General features: G+C 41.3%; 1 protein-coding gene across 1 annotated transcript in view; it reads left to right on the top strand.

Moving 5' to 3' along the window:
* Positions 1-11,789: 11,789 nt before the first annotated feature.
* Positions 11,790-23,216, top strand: part of LOC115161803 (hypoxia-inducible factor 1-alpha) — a 37,766-nt gene continuing 26,339 nt past the window's right edge. Inside the window, exons 1-3 of the mRNA XM_029712578.1 lie at positions 11,790-11,882; positions 12,379-12,449; positions 17,544-17,737. Of these exons, the coding sequence (XP_029568438.1) occupies positions 11,790-11,882; positions 12,379-12,449; positions 17,544-17,737 (358 nt within the window). The remainder of the gene's footprint in view (positions 11,883-12,378; positions 12,450-17,543; positions 17,738-23,216) is intronic.

The following is a 23,216-nucleotide window of genomic DNA, read 5'->3' as shown; positions in this document are numbered from 1 at the left end:
CGTTTTCTTTTTTTTCTTTCTGAGTTTATTACGAGAGGACATTAATGCATTGTGTGCCAGTCCAGAATTCAGCCATTGTCAGATTGATCTAAGGAAAGAGAATATGGAGCTGGAAGGTACTGCAGACTCCGTTCATGGCACGGTGGAGGTGGTGCAAAGGGAGAACAGCTTAAACAAACCTTGCTTGATGTACGGTGTTGATCAATGCGGTACGATCTTTTCAGGGCTACCGGAGAATGACAACAGCAGAAGCTGTGACACTGTCCGAGACTTGTCAACCTAACTGAAACTGCCCACAGATGTTGTGCGTAATGTCATTTTCTCAAGGGTCCATAGAATGGGTAAGGCCTCAGGGAATAGGCCACGGGCATGTTTCGACAATTTTAAGCAAAAGGAAATGGCGACGAGCAGGGGCAGAGAACTCAAACACTGATTTTACAATGAATGGTCAATTCCCCACGGAGATGAATGAAAGGAGAAAACTGTCTCCCATCATGAAGGAAAAGCGTTGCCTCAATCAACGAGTCTCCATGGTGATGGATACACTTTGCATCAATGTGCAAGTGTATCGGAACTCTAGAGTAACTCCCTGGCTTTTTTTATTCAATGTTCAAATCTGAGTTTGTTGTAGTGTACTCATGACTTCAACTATAACGAATACATGCTCTCTTGATCTCCACTTGACATGGAAAGGGTTGCATATATCTCAGGTTAATGTACAGTTGAAATCGGAAGTTTACATACACCTTCGCCAAATACATTTAAACTCAGCTTTTCACAATTCCTGACATTTTAATCCTAGTATTAATTCCCTGTCTTGGGTCAGTTAAGATCACCACTATTTTTAAGAATGTGGGTTGTCAGAATAATAGTAGAGAGAAGGATTGATTTATTTCTTTCATCACATTCCCAGTGGGTCAGAAGTTAACATGAACTCAATTAGTATTTGGTAGCATTGCCTTTTAAATTGTATAACTTGGGTCAAATGTTTCAGGTAGCCTTCCACAGGCTTCCCACAATAAGTTGGGTGAATTTTGGCCCATTCCTCCTGACAGAGCTGGTGTAACTGAGTCAGGTTTGTAGGCCTCCTTGCTCGCACAAGCTTTTTCAGTTCTGCCCACAAATATTCTATAGGATTGAGGTCAGGGCTTTGTGATGGCCACTCCAATACCTTGACTTTGTTGTCCTTAAGCCATTTAGCCACAACTTTGGAAGAATGCTTGGGGTCATTGTCCATTTGGAAGACCCATTTGCGACCAAGCTTTAACTTCCTGACTGATGTCTTGATGTTGCTTCAATATATCCACATAATTTCCCTTTCCTCATGATGCCATCTATTTTGTGAAGTGCACCAGACCCTCCTGCAGCAAAGCACCCCCACATGATGCTGCCACCCCGTGCTTCAGGTTGTCGATATAGGACTCGTTTTACTGTGGATATAGATACTTTTGTACCTGTTTCCTCCAGCATCTTCACAAGGTCCTTTGCTGTTGTTCTGGGATTGATTTGCACTTTTCGCACCAACGTACGTTCATTTCTAGGAGACAAAATGCATCTCCTTCCAGAGCGGTATGATGGCTGCGTGGTCCCATGGTGTATATATTTGCATACTATTGTTTGTACAGATGAACGTGGTACCTTCAGGCGTTTGGAAATTGCTCCCGAGGATGAACCAGACTTGTGGAGGTCTACAATTTTTTTTTCCTGAGGTCTTGGTTGATTTCTTTTGATTTAATGACTTGTGTCATGCACAAAGTAGATGTCCTAACCGACTTGCCAAAACTATAGTTTAACAAGAAATTTGTGGAGCGGTTGGAAAAATAAGTATTTTTTTTAATGACTCCAACCTAAGTGTATGTGAACTTCTGACTTCAACTGTATGTAGCCTTCCTAACAAAATACATGAGGTTTTTAACTTTGTCAAAATAAGTAATATTAATAATTTTGATTTGACCGAAACACATTTAGATGCACCTGTAAATGATGGGCAAAAGAACATTCATGGATATAGTTGTCTTAAAAGGGACAGGAATAGAAATGGTGGGGGTGTAGCACTGTACATTCAGAATCATATACCTTTTTAAGAGGGTTGACCTTAATGTACGTCAAATAGAGGCACTATGGGCTCAAGTACATCTGCCTCACCAGGCACCCATATTGTGTGTGTGTGTGTGTGTGTGTATAGACCTCCTAGCTCTAAGGTGTCCTATCTGGATGACTTATGCACTGGGTTTGACCAGGCCACAGTAACAGAGATGTATTTATCTTAGGTGATTTTAATATAAATTGGAAGAATCATAATTCAAATAGAACTAAATTGATGAGATATGCAGAGAACTGTGGTTTGAAACAAATGGTTAATTATACTACTAGATCATCAACTAAGTTAGGTCACCGTTCAGACACATGCATTGATATGATCTTCTGTAATATACCATTGCAATGCTTAAAAGCCAGATCAATGCCAGTGGGCTGGACAGACCATAATAGTGTGACCATAATCATGAACACCAAGGTTCCAAAGAAACCTCTAAGGATTGTGGTCATGAACTATTTCAAAAATATTTGTCCGCTGTACCCTGGGAGCTTGGGAGCTTGTTTATCTAGAGGATGATTTAATTCATGCTACAGAATGTTTTATTGTTTTACTCACTGAGTTAATGCACCATCATGCCCCAACTGTACTCTATCTCCATGGATTGATGATGAACTGGGTGAGGCTTTTTCTCAAAGAAATATGTCAAAAGTCTTAGCAGCCAAATTTAAACAAGAAATTGATGAACAGAATTGTAGGACACTATGTAATTATGCAGTTAAATCGTAAGAAACATTTTACAAATGCTTTTATTGACTGTAAAAATGATTCCGCTCTCTCCACTGGCTTCCAGTTGAAGCTCGCATCCGCTACAAGACCGTGGTGCTTGCCTACGGAGCTGTGAGGGGAACGGCACCTCCATACCTTCAGGCTCTGATCAGGCCCTACACCCAAACAAGGGCACTGCGTTCATCCACCTCTGGCCTGCTGGCCCCCCTACCTCTGAGGAAGCACGGTTCCCGCTCAGCCCAGTCCAAACTGTTCGCTGCTCTGGCACCCCAATGGTGGAACAAGCTCCCTCACGACGCCAGGACAGCGGAGTCAATCACCACCTTCCGGAGACACCTGAAACCCCACCTCTTTAAGGAATACCTGGGATAGGATAAAGTAATCCTTCTAACCCCCCCCCCCCTTAAAAGATTTAGATGCATTATTGTAAAGTGGTTGTTCCACTGGATATCATAAGGTGAATGCACCAATTTGTAAGTCGCTCTGGATAAGAGCGTCTGCTAAATGACTTAAATGTAAATGTAATTCTTAAAAATTATTCTTAAAAAGTAAGCGAAGGGCTTACTTGGTACATCTATTTCATCATGCCTATTTAGTGTGGAGGTTGACAGGAGAACAATAACAAAACAATCTTGTATTGCCATCATTTTGTAGATTTGTTAAAAAAAAAAAAGATAACGTAAACACCCATTCTTCAAAACAAGCTATTGTCCAATGGATTGATGATCATATTTTGAGTTTTAAAAAAAAGAAGCATTTTTTGGGGGGGGGTCTACAAATGGTGTCAGAGGTTTTAAACCTATTGAAGTCATTACCTGATGGTAAATATACAGGTTGTGATCTTATGGACAATTTTTTTACTTTGCTATGCTGTGCCCCAGATTGCAGCGCCACTGAAATACATATTTAATTGTTCACTGGAAAAGGGGATGTTTGCAAATGTATGGAAGCATGCTAAACTGTGTCCTATCCCGAAAGACAGCAAAGAGCCCATTACTCCTGCTAATAGTTGACCAATTAGTCTACTCCCTTCACTCAGTAAGATATTGTAGGGTATTGTGAGTAGACAAATGTGGGTGTACTTGGAAAAGAATGATCTGATTACAGCCAATCAGCATGCTTATCGCAAAAACAATTCCATTACCACTGCATTGGTTGACATGACTGGCCAAATGGCTCAATGCTATGGCTAATGGCAGGTTTGTGGATGTACTATTTTTAGATTTTAGTGTAGCATTTGATTTAGTGGATCATGAAATCATTTTGACAAAATGAATGCATTATGGTTTTAACTTCACTAGGGTAGGGGGCAGCATTCGGAATTTTGGATGAAAAGCGTGCCCAAAGTAAACTGTCTGCTACTCAGGCCCAGAAGCTAGGGCATGCATATAATTGGTAGATTTGGATAGAAAACTCTAAAGTTTCTAAAACTGTTAAAATAATGTCTGAGTATAACAGAACTGATTTGGCAGGTGAAAACCTGATAAGAATCCATTCAGGAAGTAGGATTTCTTTCTTTTTTAAAAAACTTTTCTATTGAATGCCTCTACAGTATCCATTGACTTATCGCTCAAATTGCACTTCCTATGCCTTCCACTAGATGTCAAGAGTCTTTAGAAATTTGTTTCAGGCTTGTATTCTGAACAATGAGGGAGTAAGACCAGTCTGAATGAGTGGACACTGCAGTGGCCCAGAGCTTTTTCATGCTCACGACCGAGGGCACGCCTTTCTTGTTTACCTTTTATATTGACAACGTTATTGTCCGGTTTAAATATTATAGATTATTTAGGCTAAAAACAACCTTGGGTATGGTTATAAACATCGTTTGACATGTTTCTACAAACTTTACGGATACTATTTGGATTTTTTGTCTGCCTGTTGTGACTGCGTTTGAGCCTGTGGATTACTGAAGAGAACGCACGAACAAAACAGAGGTTTTTGGACATAGAGAGACTTTATCGAACAAAACAAACATTTAATTGAGTAAATGAATGTCTTCTGAGTGCAACCATATGAAGATCATATGAAGTGATTCATTTTATCTCTATTTCTGACTTGTGTAACTCTTCTACTTGGCTGGTTACTGTTTGTAATGATTTGTCTGCTGGGCGCTGTTCTCAGATAATCGCATGGTATGCTTTTGCCGTAAAGCCTTTTTGAAATCTGACACCGTTGTTGGATTAACAAGAAGTTTATCTTTAAACCTATGGATAACGCCTGTATGTTTTTTTTTAAATCAATTTTTATATTGAGTATTTCTGTTTTTGAGTTTGGCGCTCTGCAATTTCACTGGATGTTGGCCAGGTGGGACGCTAGCATCCCACATACCCAAGAGAGGTTAACACGTACCCTAGTGAGGTTTTTAAACAGGAAGCATTGAATTGGGTACTGTCATATCTAACTGACTGGAAACAGTCCACCTATATCAATGGTTCATATTCTTCCCCTCATGCTTTAAACTGTAGAATACCGCAGGGCAGCTGCCTTGGGCCGCCACTTTACTTAATATATACCAACGACCTTCCTTATCTGAAACTCAAGCTACTATATTTGCAGATGATACATTTTATACAGCAAGACAATTGGTTCAACACGTACAGCAAGCTCTACAAGTAGATTTGGAAAATATCAGGGTGTGGATTTGCCACAACAAACTTGTTTTAAACACCAAGAAAACCAAAGTTATGTTGGTCTGTTCCACCAGGAAAAGGTCAACACAGCATGGGATAAAATTAAGTATGGGGGGGGAGTACAAATTGAGGAAGTGGCAGAAACCAAACTACTAGGAGTGCAGCTAGACAACTGCTTATCATGGTCGTCTTTGTAAAAAAAAAAATAATAATAATAATATTCTGCTAGATCAGAAGGATAGCTAAATATTTACCGGGAAAGATTCTTAAGCAAATAACCCAAGCATTAATTGGGAGTCAGGTGAATCACTGTTCTATGGTCTGGGGAAATGCATCAGCAAGTGACATTAGACTGCAGATTGTACAGAACAAAGCAGCAAGGATTGTTTTAAGGTAGAGAGATGGTTTTTCTGTTGTAGTCATGCTGAATGCTCTTGGTTGGTCGTCAACCAACAAGATAATTGGGGGAAAAAACATATTTTATTTCATAATATACACTGTTTAAAATGTCATTCACAACAGTATTCAGTTGGTAAGAGACAGATTCCCTAAATACTAGGAATAGATTGTCCACCATCTGTATTTTCCAGACAGAAAAGAGAAATAGGCAAAATAACATTTTGATTTAGAGCAACAGAAATTTAAATAATTTCTGAGCAAACCAGAAACCTTTTCAATTTATAAATTCAAACAATACTTTAAAACCATTTTAAAAATATAATGCATAGGCAAGTTGTGCTGGACTATGGTAGAAAAATAATCAATCAATCTACTGTTAGAGTATTTCTGGTCAATATGCCAGTGTTTTATGTCTGTTTGTAACTGTGTTATACGTGAAATGTGATCGTATTATAAATTGTATTTTAATGTTTAAGGACTCTTGGAAGATTAGTCCAAATGAGGACTAAAAGAGATCCTAATGAAATCTACACACAATACCCCATAATGACAAAGCGAAAACAGGTTTTCAGATTATTATTTTTTTATAGCAAATTTATAAAACATACCTTATTTACATAAGTATTCAGACCCCTTGCTATGAGACTCAGGTGCATCATATTTCCATTGATCATTCCTGAGATGTTTCTACAACTTAATTGGAGTCCACCTGTGGTAAATTCAATTGATTGGACATGATTTGGACAGGCACACACCTGTCTATATAGTTGACAGTGCATGCCAAAACAAAAACCAAGCCGTGAGGTTGAACGAATTGTCCTCAGAGCTCCGAGACAGGATTGTGTCGAGGCACAGATCTGGTGAAGGGTACCAAAACATTTCTGCAGCATTGAAGGTCCCCAAGAACACAGTGGCCTTCATCACTTTAATGGAAGTAGTTTGGAACCACCAAGACTCTTCCTAGAGCTGGCTGCTCGGCAAAACTGCGCAATCGGGGGAGAAGGGCCTTGGTCAGGGAGGTGACCAAGAACCTGATGGTCACTCTGTCAGAGCTCTAGAGTTCCTCTATGGAGATGGGAGAACCTTCCAGAAGGACAACCATCTCTGCAGCACTACACCAATGAGGCTATTATGGTAGTGTGGCCAGACGGGAGCTACTCTTCAAGAAAAAGGCACATGACAGCCCACTTGGACTTGCCAAAAGGCACCAAAAGGACTCTGACCATAAGAAACCAGATTCTCTGGTCTGATGAAACCAAGATTGAACTCCTTGGCCTGAATGCCAGCCGTCATGTCTGGAGGAAACCTGGCACCATCCCTACGGGGAGCCGTGGTGGTGGTAGCATCATGCTGTGGGGATGTTTTTCAGCGGCAGGGACTCGGAGACTAGTCAAGATCGAGGGAAAGATGAATGACATTAAGTACAGAGATCCTTGACGGAAACCTGCTCCAGAGCGCTCAGGACCTCAAACTTTTTAAATATTTTTTTAAAACTAGGAAAGTTGAGAACAAATTCTTATTTACAATGACGGCAAAGGTTCAGCTTCCAACAGAACAATGACCCTAAGTGGCCCAGCCAGAGGCCACACTTGAACCCGATCAAGCATCTCTGGAGAGACCTGAAAATAGCTGTGCTGCGACGCTCCCCATTCAACCTGACAGAGCTTGAGAGGATCTGCAGAGATGAATGAGAGAGACTTGTGCCAAGACTTGTGCTTGTGCCAAGCTTGTAGCATCATACCCAAGAAGACTTAAGGTTGTCATCGCTGCTTCAACCAAGTACTGAGTAAAGGGTCTTAATACTTGTGGAAATGTGAGATTTGTTTTATTTATACATTTGCATTTAAATGTATCTTTGTCATTATGGGGTATTGTGTGTAGATCGACGAGGGGGAAAAAACAACTTAATACATTTTAGGGAAAGGCTGTAACCTAACAATGTGGAAAGTACAGGGGTCTGAATACTTTCCAAATTATCTGGTAGCTTAAGCCTGCTGGTGACGTTAAACACTCCTCCAATCCGTTTTGAGTTCTGATTTGGTGCGCAAGAAGAAATGTAGGCCAATGGCATGCGTGAGGCGACCGGTATACGTAAGTACTGCCAGTGGGAGACTAGAGTGACACCGCGTGCTAGCTAACTAGCCCAAATTCCAGCTAAACTTGGAGAGGACAGTTAAACCTAACTACTTACTTTTGTAGCTCTTCATTAGAAGTACACTTTTTGTAAGTAAGTAGTCGTATTCGACTGAAAGATACTCTACATGGTCAAAAGTGCTCGTCGAACATCTCATTCCGAAATCATTGGCATTAATATGGAGTTGGTCCCCCATTTGCTGCTATAAAAGCCTCCACTCTTCTGGGAAGGCTTTCCACTAGATGTTGGAACATTGCTGCAGGCATTATTGAGGTCGGGCACTGATGTTTGGCGATTTAGGCCTAGCTCGCAGTCGGCGTTCCAATTCATCCCAAAGGTGTTCGATTTGGTTGAGGTCAGGGCTGTGTCTATGTCATCAAACCATTTCTGTATATACCTCGCTTTGTGCGAAGGGGCATTGTCATGCTGAAACAGGAAAGGGCTTTCCATAAACTGCCACAAAATTGGAAGCACAGAATCGTCTAGAATTTCATTGTATGCTGTAGCGTTAAGATTTCCCTTCACTGGAACTAAGGGGCCTAGCCCGAACCATGAAAAACAGCCCCAGACCATTATTATTCCTCCTCCAATCTTTACAGTTGGCACTATGCATTCGGGCAGGTAGCGATCTCCTGGCATGAAAAAAATTATAATCGTGTGGCCAAAATTCAACGTGTGCCACTAGGCAGAATGTGCTTTGATTGACACAAAATACAGGAAGGCTATATACAGTTTAACACCATCTGCTATTAATGTGCTCAGGTAACACTAATTCAAGAAGATCTGAATGCATATTCCCATGAAACTGATTGAAATGAAATGATTGGCATGTAGACACAATTTGGGAATAAGGTATGCCTAACTTCTTGTTTTGAAGTTTTAAAATACTTTTTATACGCTCAATGTGTGGGCATAGTCAGATTTTGGAGAATGCTATTTTTCTTTACCCCTTTTTTCTCCCTTAATTTTGTGATATCCAATTGGTAGTTAGTCTTGTCCCATCGCTGCAACTCTTGTCCTACGAAACACGACCCTGCCAAGCTCGCTTAACCGCAGAAGCCAGCCGCACCAATGTGTTGGAGGAAACACTGACGACCGAAGTCAGCGTGCCGGTGGCCTGGCCCCCCACAAGGAGTAGCTAGAGTGAGATGGGCCAAAGACATCCCGGCCGGCCAAACCCTCCTCTAACCCGGATGATGCTGGGCCAATTGTGCACCCCCTCATGGGTCTCCCGGGCATTTTATGCATATTCTATAATGTCGGTACAAGTGTTGAAATTGTCATTTACATTTTGATTGCTCTCTTGCACCTAGGACATTGGCACTACACCATTAGCGAGAGGGGGATTTGTGTGTGTGTGTGTGTGTGTGTGTGTGTGTGTGTGTGTGTGTGTGTGTGTGTGTGTGACCATGCCTCAGGACTTCCTGGCCTGATGACTCCTTGCTGTCCCCAGTCCACCTGGCCGTGCTGCTGCTCCAGTTTCAACTGTTCTGCCTGCGGCTATGGAACCCTGACCTGTTCACCGGACATGCTTCCTGTCCCAGACCTGCTGTATTCATCTCTCTAGAGACAGCAAGAGCGGTTGAGGGACTCTGAATGATCGGCTATGAAAAGCCAACTGACATTTACTCCTGAGGTGCTGACCTGTTTCACCCTTGACAACCTCTGTGATTAATATTATTTGACCCTGCTGGTCATCTATGAACATTTGAACATCTTGGCCATGTTCTGTTATAATCTCCACCTGGCACAGCCAGAAGAGGACTAGCCACCCCTCAGCCTGGTTCCTCTCTAGGTTTCTTCCTAGGTTCTGGCCTTTCTAGGGAGTGTTTTATTTTTTATTTTTTTTCCTTTTTTTTTTTAAACCTAGCCACCGTACTTCTACACCTGCATTGTTTGGGGTTTTAGGCTGGATTTCTGTACAGCACTTTGAGATCTCAGCTGATGTAAGAAGGGCTTTATAAATACATTTTATGGGGGGGGGGGGGTGATGGGTCGTTCGAAGAGCCGGGTGAACGTTAGGAGCCGGCTTGCATGTCAGAAGATTTATAAAATCTTCTATTTTATAAAAGAAATTCAGGTATGAATTATCAGGAGTTAATTCTATTAATTGAAATAATTCAAATAACGACAAAATAAATACAATTTAAGCCTAAATGCCCAAGCGCACACATTCGTTCTGACTGTCTGAGAAGACAAACAGCCTCACCTGTTCCTATCAATCAGACACGCAGTGTCAACCAATGAACCAAGATGCGTGAGGGAGGGCTGAGCCAACTCACTCAGTCACACACTTAGCAGCCGAGGAGAGAGAGGTGTCTAGCTGTCTTCTGGACTGCTTTGAGTTCAACAACAGACACACCTCAGAACTTGGCAGAGGAACTGTTGAGTGGCCAGAGAATGGCAAGTAGATGGAAAAGTGGTCTGTTATGTTATTGTCTAATGCAGCTAACAAACTTTCATGGCTTTGGTTTTTAAAATGGACTCATCATCCATGTCTTGCCCACACAATCAACCTGATGTAAGAGATGCTCTGAAGGTGATGAAGCCCACTGTGGACAAAGTGAAAGCAGCTGTGGAATTCTTCCACAGGAGCACAGTAGGTGCGGAAAAACTGAAGTCTACACAACGCCAGATGGGGATGCCTGAGCTGAGGCCTAAACAAGACTGCACTACAAGGTGGAATTCAAAATGTTTATATGTTGAAGAGGTTTCTTGAGTCAAAGGATGCCATCATCTCTACCCTGGCCATTGTCAATGCACTTGTTGATGCTCTGACCCAAGAGGAATGGGAGGTGGTGGAGGAGGTGTGCAGAGTCCTGGAACCCTTTGACCAGGTCACTGTGGAGAAAGAGGTACAGTAAGCAGTTACTACATCATTTCATCCAGTATTATATATGATGATGAGGAGTAAAAGAGAATGTAGTATCATTAGACAAAACATGAACCTGAACTAATAAGTTACTGTTCTCTTTTCAGCTATGCGACAGTCTCAAAAATGATACTCCTGTGTAAAGGTCTCCAGCGAATCACAGCCAGTCGCCAGAGAGGAGAAGCAAATGTAACCACAGGACGTGGCAGAGTTGACGGACACGCTATGTTCATCAATGGACAAAGTCCTCTTATTTGGAGGAGCCCCTCCAAAGATCTGCAGATCCTCTGAGCTGGTGGAAGAACAAGGCCTCTGTCTTCCCACTGCTTACTAAAGTCATGACAGGGAGACTCAGCATAGTGGCCACATCTGTTCCCTCAGAGGGTCTTCTCGAAAACGGGACAAATAATACTGAGAAGAAACCACATCAGCCCCTCAGAAGTGAGGCAGCTTGCATTTCTGAATGCAAATCTCTCATAATAGCAAAATATGGTCAGCATTGCTGTGTGCTGCTGGTAATAACATGGCAATAAAGAAGAGAGAGAAAAGAGAGACAAGTTAATGTTTTAAGTGGGATGCTGCAGTTTAGCACGTTATTTATTTTTCTTTATGGTGCAATATTCTATTATGCTGTTCAGATTATATTAGTTTTGAATGGTTAGATTTATATGCACTTTGTTTATATACATTAGTTATACTTTAAATGCAAATGTTTATAGCATTCTTTTTCATAACAAACCATGCATTTTTAAATACATTGTGGTTAAGGTAGAGTGATTTCATTTAATAATTGAATTAGAATTAACACCAATCATAGTCAAACTATCGCAAACTGTTTGACTTGAAAAAATACAAAACTTGTTTTTTTTAAAGAGACGGCTCTTTTTGGTGAGCTGAGCCGAACGAGACGGCTCACTGAAAAGAGTCGGAATGCCCATCACTAGTGTGGGGGTGCTGCCAAATGTTTATCTAGGCTACACCTGCGAATGTCCCTACAAAATCATCCTGTTGTACCGCATTTGGGTATTTTAAATGTAGTCTCAAATACTAACGAATACTATCAGTTTACAGAGTCACGTTTAATAATAACCATCATTGTTTTCTAATCCTTTTCTGTTGCATGTAAATACGTTTTTATATATGCTTGTGGCGTTAAAGCGCTTAATTTTTTTTTTGCACGTCGATAATCTTTGTTTGTTTGCTATGGTCACCGGCGGCTGTCGCCCTCGTGTGAAGGCGCTAGCAGCTTTGACTAGACAAGGGACAAGTTGTGTACTCGGTTGGGAACTCGTCGATATTCTGCTGGTTGCCTGAAAAGCTCTTGAATCCTGTTCTGTACTAAACCTGTAGCTACAGGATGGACCTATTTCATGAGCTTCATTTCCACAAGAGCATCAAACCAAACCCTGGAGTGATGTCTGAGATGTATCATTTTTAGAGAAAAGACAACCACCTCCCCTCTGTAGTGTGGAGGGGGTGACGCACCATTAAAACAGCACGAGAAGCCCGTCTACTGTAGCAGCCTTGGTTTGTACTGCGCTTAACTGACTTTGTAGAGTTGGTGGTCCAGCCTAAACCAGGACTTTTCAGGTAAAGGGTTTCCAGACATTTCCTGTATTCTCTGTTCATAAGCCATATTTGTCTGTCACATCACAATAGATTCCAATACATAGCACAGATATATGTTTAGATTTTATTTTACCTTCATGTGGCCGATTTTTCCACGGGTGAAGACCTAGATACTCATATTTAAATTTTTATATATCTGCTTCACTTAGCAGTAGTTGGTTGGTTGAAAGAAATGATTATTGAAAGATATTGCTCTGGTCTATGGCAAGTGACCAGGAAGGTCTCTGTAGCGGAGGGTGAGAAGTGTGATGGCACTATGCAGAACTGGTTGCATTACACAGAGGATCAGCTTTCAAACTCAGACCCCAGAGAGGCAGACCTCATGTGGTCTGGGAGATCTGACCGAGGATAGTGTAAATATTTGGCCCCCGCTGACTGAGCTCCTGACCTGCAAAGTCAGTCTGTCAGCTTGGTAAAGAGGCACAAACTGCTACCTACTGACTGACTGCCTGTCTGTCAGTTTGACTTCAGGTTAAGGTATTACATTGGTTATTCTCATCATGCATGCACATGATGCAAAACCTGCAGACACATTCACTGAGCATGCAAAATATTTGGGTTGCAAAACAGACCTCCATCTAGCCTACTCATTTGTGTGTGCACATGATGTACATTGAGGTGGATCAGTTTCTGTCAACTGTTAGGAGGGACTTTCTGTACTCAAAATGTTAGGAAATGTGCAAATCTATATAGGCTAGTAGTAAATTATATTTTAAAAATTCCGTTCAATTAGCTAACTGAAGCATTTCACTGATTTTTACAGACAGTCTCAAATAATATAATTTATTTGACTCTAACTCCATATGAGATCAATTGCAATTATGTTTCAGGGGGGATTTTTTTTTTTTTACTGATGTTTTTATTTTCATGGAGAGCGTTGCACACTTTGATTTACGCTGTTGTCTGTAGGGTTAAGACCACAACTCAGCAGCAGCCTCTGGTATGCATTGGTGTCATTGCCTTGACTTGTCTACAATCTCTACATGCTTCAATACATAGCCATGCATGTGTTCACATCACATGTGGGAGATGTATAAACAGTACCAATTCAAAAGTTTGGACACCTACTCATTCCAAGGTTTTTCTTTATTTTTACAATTTTCTACATTGTAGAATAATAGTGGAGACATCAAAACTATGAAATAGCATATGGAATCATGTAGTAACCAAAAAAGTGTTAAACAAATCAAATATTTTAGGTTCTTCAAAGTAGCCAGCCTTTGCCTTGATGAAAGCTATGCACACTCTTGCCATTCTCTCAACCAGCTTCATGAAGTAGTCACCTGGAATGCATTTCAATTAACAGGTGTGCCTTATTTATTTGTGGAATTTCTTTCCTTAATGTGTTTGAGCCAGTCAGTTGTGTTGTGACAAGGTAGGGGTGGTATACAGAAGATAGCCCTATTTGGTAAAAGACCAAATCCATATTATGGCAAGAACAGCTCAAATAAGCAAAGAGAAACGACAGTCCATCATTTACTTAGGGTCATGAAGGTCAGTCAATACGGAAAATGTCAAGAACTTTGAAAGTTTCTTCAAGTGCAGTCGCAAAAACCATCAAACGCTATGATGAAACTGGCTCTCCACGCCACAGGAAAGGAAGACCCAGAGTTACCTCTACTGCAGACGATCATTAGAGTTACCAGCATCAGAATGCAGCCCAAATAAATGAGTTCAAGTGGCACAGCGGTCTAAGGCACTGCATCTCAGTGCTAGAGGCATCACTACAGACACCCTGGTTTGAATCCAGGCTGTGTCACAACCGGCCGTGATTGGGAGTTCCATAGAGCGGTGCACAATTGGCCCAGCGTCATCCGGGTTTGGCAGCTGTAGGCTGTCATTGTAAATAAAAATGTGTTCTTAAACCTGTTGAGGCCACGGGTTAGCAATGAACCCTGAGACGGGATTGCTAGCAAGGCTGGAAATTCAAAACATCAAAAATCTAATAATTTCAATTTCTCAAACGATCAACTATTTTTCACCATTTAAAAGATAAACATCTCCTTAATCTAACCACATTGTTCGATTTTCAAAGAGGCTTTACGGCAAAAGCATAAAGTTAGATTATGTTAGGACAGTACATAGCCACAAAAGTACAAACATCCATTTTCAATTAAAGGTCAGGCGTCACCAAAAGCAGAAACCAGCTAAAATTATGCACCAACCTTTGACAATCTCCATCAGATGACACTCCTAGGACATTATGTTATACAATACATGCATTTTTTGTTCCATCAAGTTCATATTTATATCCAAAAACCGCATTTTACAGTAGCGGTGAAATTCTGATTTTTTTCTTCTCTGAAATGCTTCCGGTGAACAACGTTACAATTTTCAAAATTACTATTCGAAAACATTGGTAAATTATAATATTGTCATTCAAATAATTATAGTTTAACATTTCGTAAATGATACTGTCTTGCCAGATTTCAAAATAACTTTACTGGGAAATCACAAGTTGCAATAAACCGGGTGCTGTGCTAAGAACAATAAGCTAGCCTAATTAGCTTAGCATCATCTTGTAACCATGTAATATCAATAATACTATTGTCAATAATCCATTACCTTTGATTATCTTCATCCATTGGCAGTTCCAGGAATTCCAGGTCCACAACAAATGTGGTTTCTTTTGACAAAGTTCATAATTGATGTCCAAATAACTCCAAGTTGTTCCATGTTGTTAGCGCTTCGGTGGCTACTAAAAAGTAGCGCGGGGGGGGTGTGTGAAGTCACGGCGAAAAGTTAAAAAAGTTACAAAAATAATCTATTTACGTTTGTTCAAACATGTCAAACGTTGTTTAGCATCAATCTTTAGAGCCATTTTTAACGTGAAACATCAGTAATGTTTCAACCCGACCTCACCTGTGTCTAGAAAAACGTTTTTTTTTTTAAATGTCTCGTGTCTCATGATTGCGCAGGTGCAGGCCATAATGGAAGTGACGACATCCCAGGGACGTCAACTTCAATGCATTCTAATTTGCTCCCTGTTAATCATAGAAGCTTCACACAACTTTATAAAGATCGCTGACATCTAGTGGAAGCCGTAGGAGTTGCGAACTGACTCCTTTCTCACTATGGTATCTAATAAACAATGACACTAAATAGTACAGCCACAAAATTCTCATTTTTTAAAATCTATTTTTCTCAGGTTTTTGCCTGCAATATGAGTTTTGTTATACTTACAGACACCATTCAAACTGTTTTAGAAAATTCAGAGTGTTTTCTATCCGAATGTGTTAATAATATGCATATCCTAGCTTCTGAGTTGGTGTAGGAGGCAGTTAAAAATGGGCACATATTTTTTTCAAAATTCTCAACACTGCCCCCGTGGCCCGTAGAGGTTTTAACTTGCCTAGTTAAATAAAAAAAATCCAACTATGTTTCTTGGCAAGGGCCGAGAAATACGAGCAATTGACATTAGACAGGTGGAAATCTGTCCTTTGGTCTGATGAGCCAAAATGTGAGCTTTTTGCTTCCAACCGCTGTGTCTTTGTGAGACACAGAGTAGGTTAACGGATGATCTCTGCATGCGTGGTTCCCACCGTGAAGCATAGAGGAGGAGGTGTGGGGGTGCTTAGCTGGTGACACTGTCTGTGATTTCTTTAGAATTCAAGGCACACTTCACCAGCATGGCTACCACAGAATTCTGTAGCGATATGCCATCCCATCTGGTTTGCGCTTAGTGGGACTATCATTTGTTTTTCAACAGGACAATGACCCAACACACCTCCAGGCTGTGTAAGGGCTATTTGACCAAGAAGGAGGGTGATGGAGTGCTGCATCATATGACCTGGCCTCCACAATCCCCTGACCTCAACCCAACTGAGATGGTTTGGGATGAGTTGGACCGCAGAATGAAGGAAAAGCAGCCAACAAGTTCTCAGCTTGTGTGCGAACTCCAAGACTGTTGGAAAGCATCCCAGGTGAAGCTGGTTGAAAGAATGACGAGTGTGCAAAGCTGTCAAGGCAAAGGGTGGCTACTTTGAAGAATCTCAAATATAAAATATATTTTGATTTGTTTATCACTTTTTTTGGTTACTTCATGAGAAACGACAGTCCATCATTACTTAGGGTCATGAAGGTCAGTCAATACGGAAAATGTATGTGTTATTTCATAGTTTTGATGTGTTTACTATTATTCTACAATGTAAAAATAAAGAAAAACCCTTGAATGAGTAGGTGTGTCCAAACTTTTGACTGGTACTGTGTATATATTTCTTTACAAGAAACTCTGAAGGGGAATGAAATGTTTTATTGTTGCCTTTGTTTTCGGCAGACCCTTCTACGGAATTAAAAAGTCTCCTTGTCGTTTTTTCCCAGAGGATATTTTTTTACTGTGTAGTTAAGATCTTATATTAGCCTACATATTTTAACATTCTCTCACTCAATGGAGAATTGCATCATGGCCTATATTTGTACAGCATTTCTTTATATATATTTTTGGACCTTTTGAGGGACTGATCTTGGCAGAGACCTAGCCCGCATTGTTTTTTCACGTGGTTCAAACCGGCCTCCTTTTTGTTCCTCTTATGGTTGTTGTTGCATGAAGTGGACCATTTTTTTTAGGAGGCTGTCATTTGTCCAGTAGCCTGTGTTTTTTAATGTGTGTCCCCTAAACGAGGACCGTCTGTCCCTCCTCGCTGTCCCTCAATAGTGGAGGATTGTAGCATTGGCAGTAAATGTCAGGATGATTGGTGGAGAGGCTTGGCAGTGCACCAAGCAGGCAGAGTGGAGAATCTACTGTGTATCACACACAAACAAGTCCCCACTCCCAGCCAATGATGCCATGGGGGGGCTCACTGTGCTTCCTTTGGTTTGCAGCCAATAAGATGGCAGGCTGGGCCAGCTTCTGTAAATGAGCCTGCTAGGGTGAGACGGTTGGACTTGGAGCTTGTTGCAGACCCCAGTCGCTGCAGCCTTTCCCATTGTCTGGCCAGTGGCTTAGTGAACAGTGTGCAGAGCAGGCAGGCAGACAACAAGGATGCAATCCCTGGTGGTGTGTGTGTTAGGCCCGGACTCTGACTTGCATCTTGTTGACCGGCCTGTCTACCACAGCAGGGTGAGCTCGGAGCGGAGGAAGGAGAAGTCCCGGGATGCAGCGCGATACCGGAGGGGGAAGGAGTCGGAGGTGTTCTATGAGCTGGCCCAGGAGCTGCCCCTGCCCCACAGTGTCACCTCCAACCTAGACAAGGCTTCTATCATGAGACTGGCCATCAGCTACCTGCACATGAGGAAACTGCTGAGCACAGGTCAGTACCCTGGGGGGAGTGAGGAAGAGGAATATGGTAGTGTCCAAAGTGCCTTGGGGGTTAAGGGGTGGGGGTGAGGAGAGAAGTGGGAGGTGAGAAAAAGCGGTGAGGTGAGCAGCGTGGGCGGCCTGGACTGCCCTGGGAGATCTACAAACTTGCAGACAGGAGGATATACAGGGGGGTCTGACATTTTTGACTCCCTTGATAAAGAGGAGCAAAAATGCCCGTATGAAATAAATAATTGAAATACTGAGCTTTATTGTATGCTCAAAAAAATTGGGAAATGTATATTTTATACTAACACAATTGCTCATAGAAAGATTTTGTTTGAAAGATAGGGGTTTCAATACCTTTCAACAGTGTGATGTTTGGATTCAGTCTTGTCAGGTGAACTGTTGTGTACTCCTTTTGGTCTAATACTTTTCCAATTAACTGTTCCCTTTCAATTGCTACCTTGGTTATTTCTTCTTTAAGAAATATTTCAATTTAGCCCTATCCTGGGTGGTATAGCGTATTTGACTATATACCGGTATTGATGAATGGACCGGTTTGGGTTTTTACTTTACCTTCGATAATGATATTTAATGTTTGGTTTGTTAAATTTGATACGCAGTGTGTGTGTAATGTCAATTTTTATAATTTACTCCATTACTTGATTCAGCTCTTTTGCTGTCTGTCTCGCTCTCTCGGCCGGTCTGTCTCGCTCTCTCGGCCGGTCTGTCTCGCTCTCTCGGCCGGTCTGTCTCGCTCTCTCGGCCGGTCTGTCTCGCTCTCTCGGCCGGTCTGTCTCGCTCTCTCGGCCGGTCTCTCTCTCGCTTTCTCGGCCGGTCTCTCTCTCGCTTTCTCGGCCGGTCTCTCTCTCTCTCTCGGTTTCTCTCTCTCGCTCTCGGTTTCTCTCTCTCGCTCTCTCTCGGTTTCTCTCTCTCGCTCTCTCTCGGTTTCTCTCTCTCGCTCTCTCTCGGTTTCTCTCTCTCGCTCTCTCTCGGTTTCTCTCTCTCGCTCTCTCTCGGTTTCTCTCTCTCGCTCTCTCTCGGTTTCTCTCTCTCTCTCTCTCGGTTTCTCTCTCTCTCTCTCTCGGTTTCTCTCTCTCTCTCGGTTTCTCTCTCTCTCTCGGTTTCTCTCTCTCTCGGTTTTTCAAATTCAAGCTGCTTTATTGGCATGAAAAACATTGTGTTAATATTGCCAAAGCAACAATGTATACATTGTAATACAATAACAAATAATAATATAAAATGGCAGTAAATAATAATACAAAATTAAAAATAATAACAATAAAATAGTAGTCAAATAATAGTAAAATAGTAGAATGTAATAAATATAAATATGGAAAATGAATCTATAACTAACTTCTAACTAAATAACGGTCATCTTCACCATTACATCAGTACTACAACTACTATCATCATTACCACTACTACTACCACTACCATCATTAAACTGTTATCATTACCATTACTACCCATACCACTACTATTTGGAATGATAAACAACAATAATAACAGTAATAACAATAATAGTAATAATAAGTAAGTTACTGCTTACTATGCAGATGTTATTATTCAGTGTCCCTCAGGCTATGGCAGGCAAATACATATTTGGCTGCAAGCGGAGCCATTGCTCCTTCGCCCATGAGGTTTCTCTCTCTCGGTGTCTCGCTCTCTCTCGGTGTCTCGCTCTCTCTCGGTGTCTCGCTCTCTATCGGTGTTTCGCTCTCTATCGGTCTCTCGCTCTCTATCGGTCTCTCGCTCTCTATCGGTCTCTCTATCGGTCTCTCGCTCTCTATCGGTCTCTCGCTCTCTATCGGTCTCTCTATCGGTCTCTCGCTCTCTATCGGTCTCTCGCTCTCTATCGGTCTCTCGCTCTCTATCGGTCTCTCGCTCTCTATCGGTCTCTCGCTCTCTATCGGTCTCTATCGGTCTCTATCGGTCTCTCGCTCTCTATCGGTCTCTCGCTCTCTATCGGTCTCTCGCTCTCTATCGGTCTCTCGCTCTCTATCGGTCTCTCGCTCTCTCGGTCTCTCGCTCTCTCTAATTCGCTTTATTGGCATGACGTAACAATATACATATTGCCAAAGCTTATTTTGGATATTTACAATATAAAAATGAGAATCAAAAATTGTCAACGGGACAACAGTAACAACAATAATCATACAGTAGAGTACATGTGCAGGTTTATTGGTCTGTCAGACACTGTCCCTCATCTTATGGCAGGCAGCAATGTAGTGCGCTGCCAACACACAGCTCTCTGCGTCCTCCCCCAACAGGACGGGTAGCCTATCCTCATCAGAGAGGTCTTTAAAACCTTGAATAAGGGTTTCAAATTTGGGGAAATGACACTCTCTAATTGTTTTATATTTTGGACATTTTGTCAGGAAATGCAGCTCCGTCTCAGGTTCTGCTGTTGTGCAGTGGTTGCACAGCCTTTCCTCTACAGGGAGCCAGGTTTTCCTGTGTCTACCCTTCTCAATGGCAAGGCTGTGCTCACTGAGCCTGTACTTTGTCAAGGTTTTTCTAAGGTTTTGATCAGTAACCATGGTCAAATATTTAGCCATAGTGTACTATCGATTTAGGGCCAGATAGCACTGCATTTTGCTTTGTGTTTGTGCTTGTGTTTCCCAATAAGCAATGTAGTTTTGTTTTGACTGTGTTGTAATTTGGTTTATTCTGATTGATTGGATGTTCTGGTCCTGAGGCTTCAGTGTGTTAGTAGAACAGGTTTGAACTCAGCCCCAGGACCAGCTGGATGAGGGGACTTTTTTCTTTGCTCAGCTCTTGGCATTGCAGGGCTTGGTAATGATATGAGAGGGGGTCACTGTATTTTAGATGTTTCCAAATCTTAATTGCTCTTTTTTGAGTTTTTATTATTAGTGGATATTGGCCTAATTCTGCCCTGCATGCATTGTTTGTAGTTTTCCTCTGGACATGTAGGAGAATCTTACAGAACTCTGCATGTAGGGTTTCAATGGGGTGTTTGTCCCATTTGATGAAATCTTGTTTTGCAAGTGGACCCCACACCTCGCTGCCATAAAGTGCAATTGGTTCAATGACATATTCAATTAGTTTTAGCCAAATTTTAATAGGTATTTCAATTTGAATTTGCTTTTTAATGGCGTAGAATGCCCTGCGTGCTTTCTCTCTCAGTTCATTAACTTCTTGGGGCTATGTGGGACGCTAGCGTGCCACCCGTGGCGCACCCTATCAACAGCAGGTGCATTTCAAGAGCGGCAAATTTGAAACCAAATAAATGTCAAAATTCAAATTTCTCAAACATACAACTATCTTACACCCTTTGAAAGATAAACATCTCCTTAATCTAACCACGTTGTCCGATTTCAAAAAGGTTTTACGGCGAAAGCATAAAGTTAGGTTATGTTAGGAGAGTACATTGACAATAGCTGTGTGTAATGTATTGTCAATTCAAAGACAGGCGTCACCAAAACCATAAAATCAGCTAAAATTATGCACTAACCTTTTACAATCTCCATCAGATGACACTCCTAGGACATTATGTTAGACAATGCATGCATTTTTAGTTCTATCAAGTTCATATTTATATCCAAAAACAGCGTTTTACTATGGCGTTGATGTTCAGGAAATCGTTTCCCTCCAATAACCGGCAGTCAAGTCATCACAACAAAATAATTAATTAATATTAGAAAACATTGGTAAAATATTATATTGTCATTCAAAGAATTATAGATTTACATCTCTTGAACGCAATCGACTTGCCAGATTTAAAAATAACCTTACTGGGAAATCACACTTTGCAATAATCTGAGCACTGCGCCCAGAAAAATACGCTTTGCGATACAGACTAACCGCCATGTTGAAGAGATCTAAAATCGAAAATACTATGTAAATAATCCATTACCTTTTGATTGTCTTCATCAGATGTCACTTCCAGGAATCCCAGGTCCATAACGAATGTAGTTTTGTTCAAAAAAGCTCATCATTTATGTCCAAAAAGCTCCGTGTTGTTAGCACATGATCTAAGCCAGCCGGACTTCACTTCACGAACGGAAAAAATATATTTACGTTCGTTCAAACATGTCAAACGTTGTATCGCATAAATCATTAGTGCCTTTTTTAACCAGAACATGAATAAAATTCAAGGCGGACGATTGGGTTCTCTTTTAAAACGTATGGGAACGAGAGTACCCAACATCAACTCGCACGCCAGGTGTCTAATGGGCCATCACCGTTCCAAGGCTCTTGTTCGGTCAGATCTCACAGTATAAGACTCAAAACACTTTGTAAAGGCTGGTGACATCTAGTGGAAGCAATAGGAAGTGCCAAAACATTCCTCAGCCCCTTTGTTTTTCAATGGCATAGGCTTAAAGTCAATTCAACACATCAGGTATCCACTTCCTGTCAGAATCTGTCTCAGGGTTTTGCCTGCCAAATGAGTTCTGTTATACTCACAGACACCATTCAAACAGTTTTAGAAACTTTAGGGTGTTTTCTATCCATATATAATAAGTATATGCATATTCTAGTTACTGGGTAGGATTAGTAACCAGATTAAATCGGGTACATTTTTTTATCCAGCCGTGAAAATACTGCCCCCTATACCATAACAGGTTAACTGCCTCATTAAGGTGTCCAGTTGAGCTTATTTTTAAACCTATGTAATTGTAGTGTGTGTAGTACTCTATATATTTTGTACCAATTGAGAACTTTGGTCTAATTCCCTGAGATCTGGATCTTCTCTGGAAAATCATTATTTTAGTCTTTTTGGGGTTTACTGCCAGGGCCCAGGTCTGGCAGTACTGCTCTAGCAGGTCCAGGCTCTGCTGTAGACCATGTGCTGTGGGTGACAGCAGGCATAGGTCATCTGCGAAGAGTAGGCATTTAACTTCTGAATTGTGGAGACTAACACCAGGGGCTGAGGATTTTTCTAGAATAGTGGCCAATTCGTTAATGTAAATATTGAAGAGTGCAGGGCTCAGATTGCAACCCTGACGAAGGCCCCGCCCCTGGTTAAAGAATTCTGTTCTTTTCTTACCAATTTTAATGCTGCACGTATTGCCAGTATACATTGATTTAATTATGTCATATGTTTTACCCCCTACACCACTTTCAATAACTTTGTAGAACAGTCCTGTATGCCAAATAGAATCAAATGCTTTTTGGAAGTCGATAAAGCAAGTGTATATTTTGGTATTATTTTGGTGGACATGTTTATCTATCAGGGTGTGTAAGGTGTAAATATGATCAGTTGTGCGATGTTTTGGTATAAATCCAATTTGGCTTTTACTCAAGACATTGTGCTTATTAAGGAAGTTTAGAACTCTTACATTGATGATACTACAGAAAACCTTCCCCAGGTTACTGTTCACACAAATGCCTCTAATTGTTAGGGTCAAATTTCTCTCCATTCTTAAAGATTGGGGTTATGAGTCCTTGATTCCAGATGTCAGGGAAATAACCTACACTCAGGATCAAATTAAACAGTTTTAATATAGCCAATTGAAATTTTG

The sequence above is a fragment of the Salmo trutta genome, chromosome 25 (genome assembly GCF_901001165.1).
Source record: "Salmo trutta chromosome 25, fSalTru1.1, whole genome shotgun sequence".
NCBI classification, from domain to species: domain Eukaryota; kingdom Metazoa; phylum Chordata; class Actinopteri; order Salmoniformes; family Salmonidae; genus Salmo; species Salmo trutta.
The sequence above is the reverse complement of the archived record's forward strand: the minus strand, read 5'-3'. Positions and strand labels throughout refer to the sequence as shown.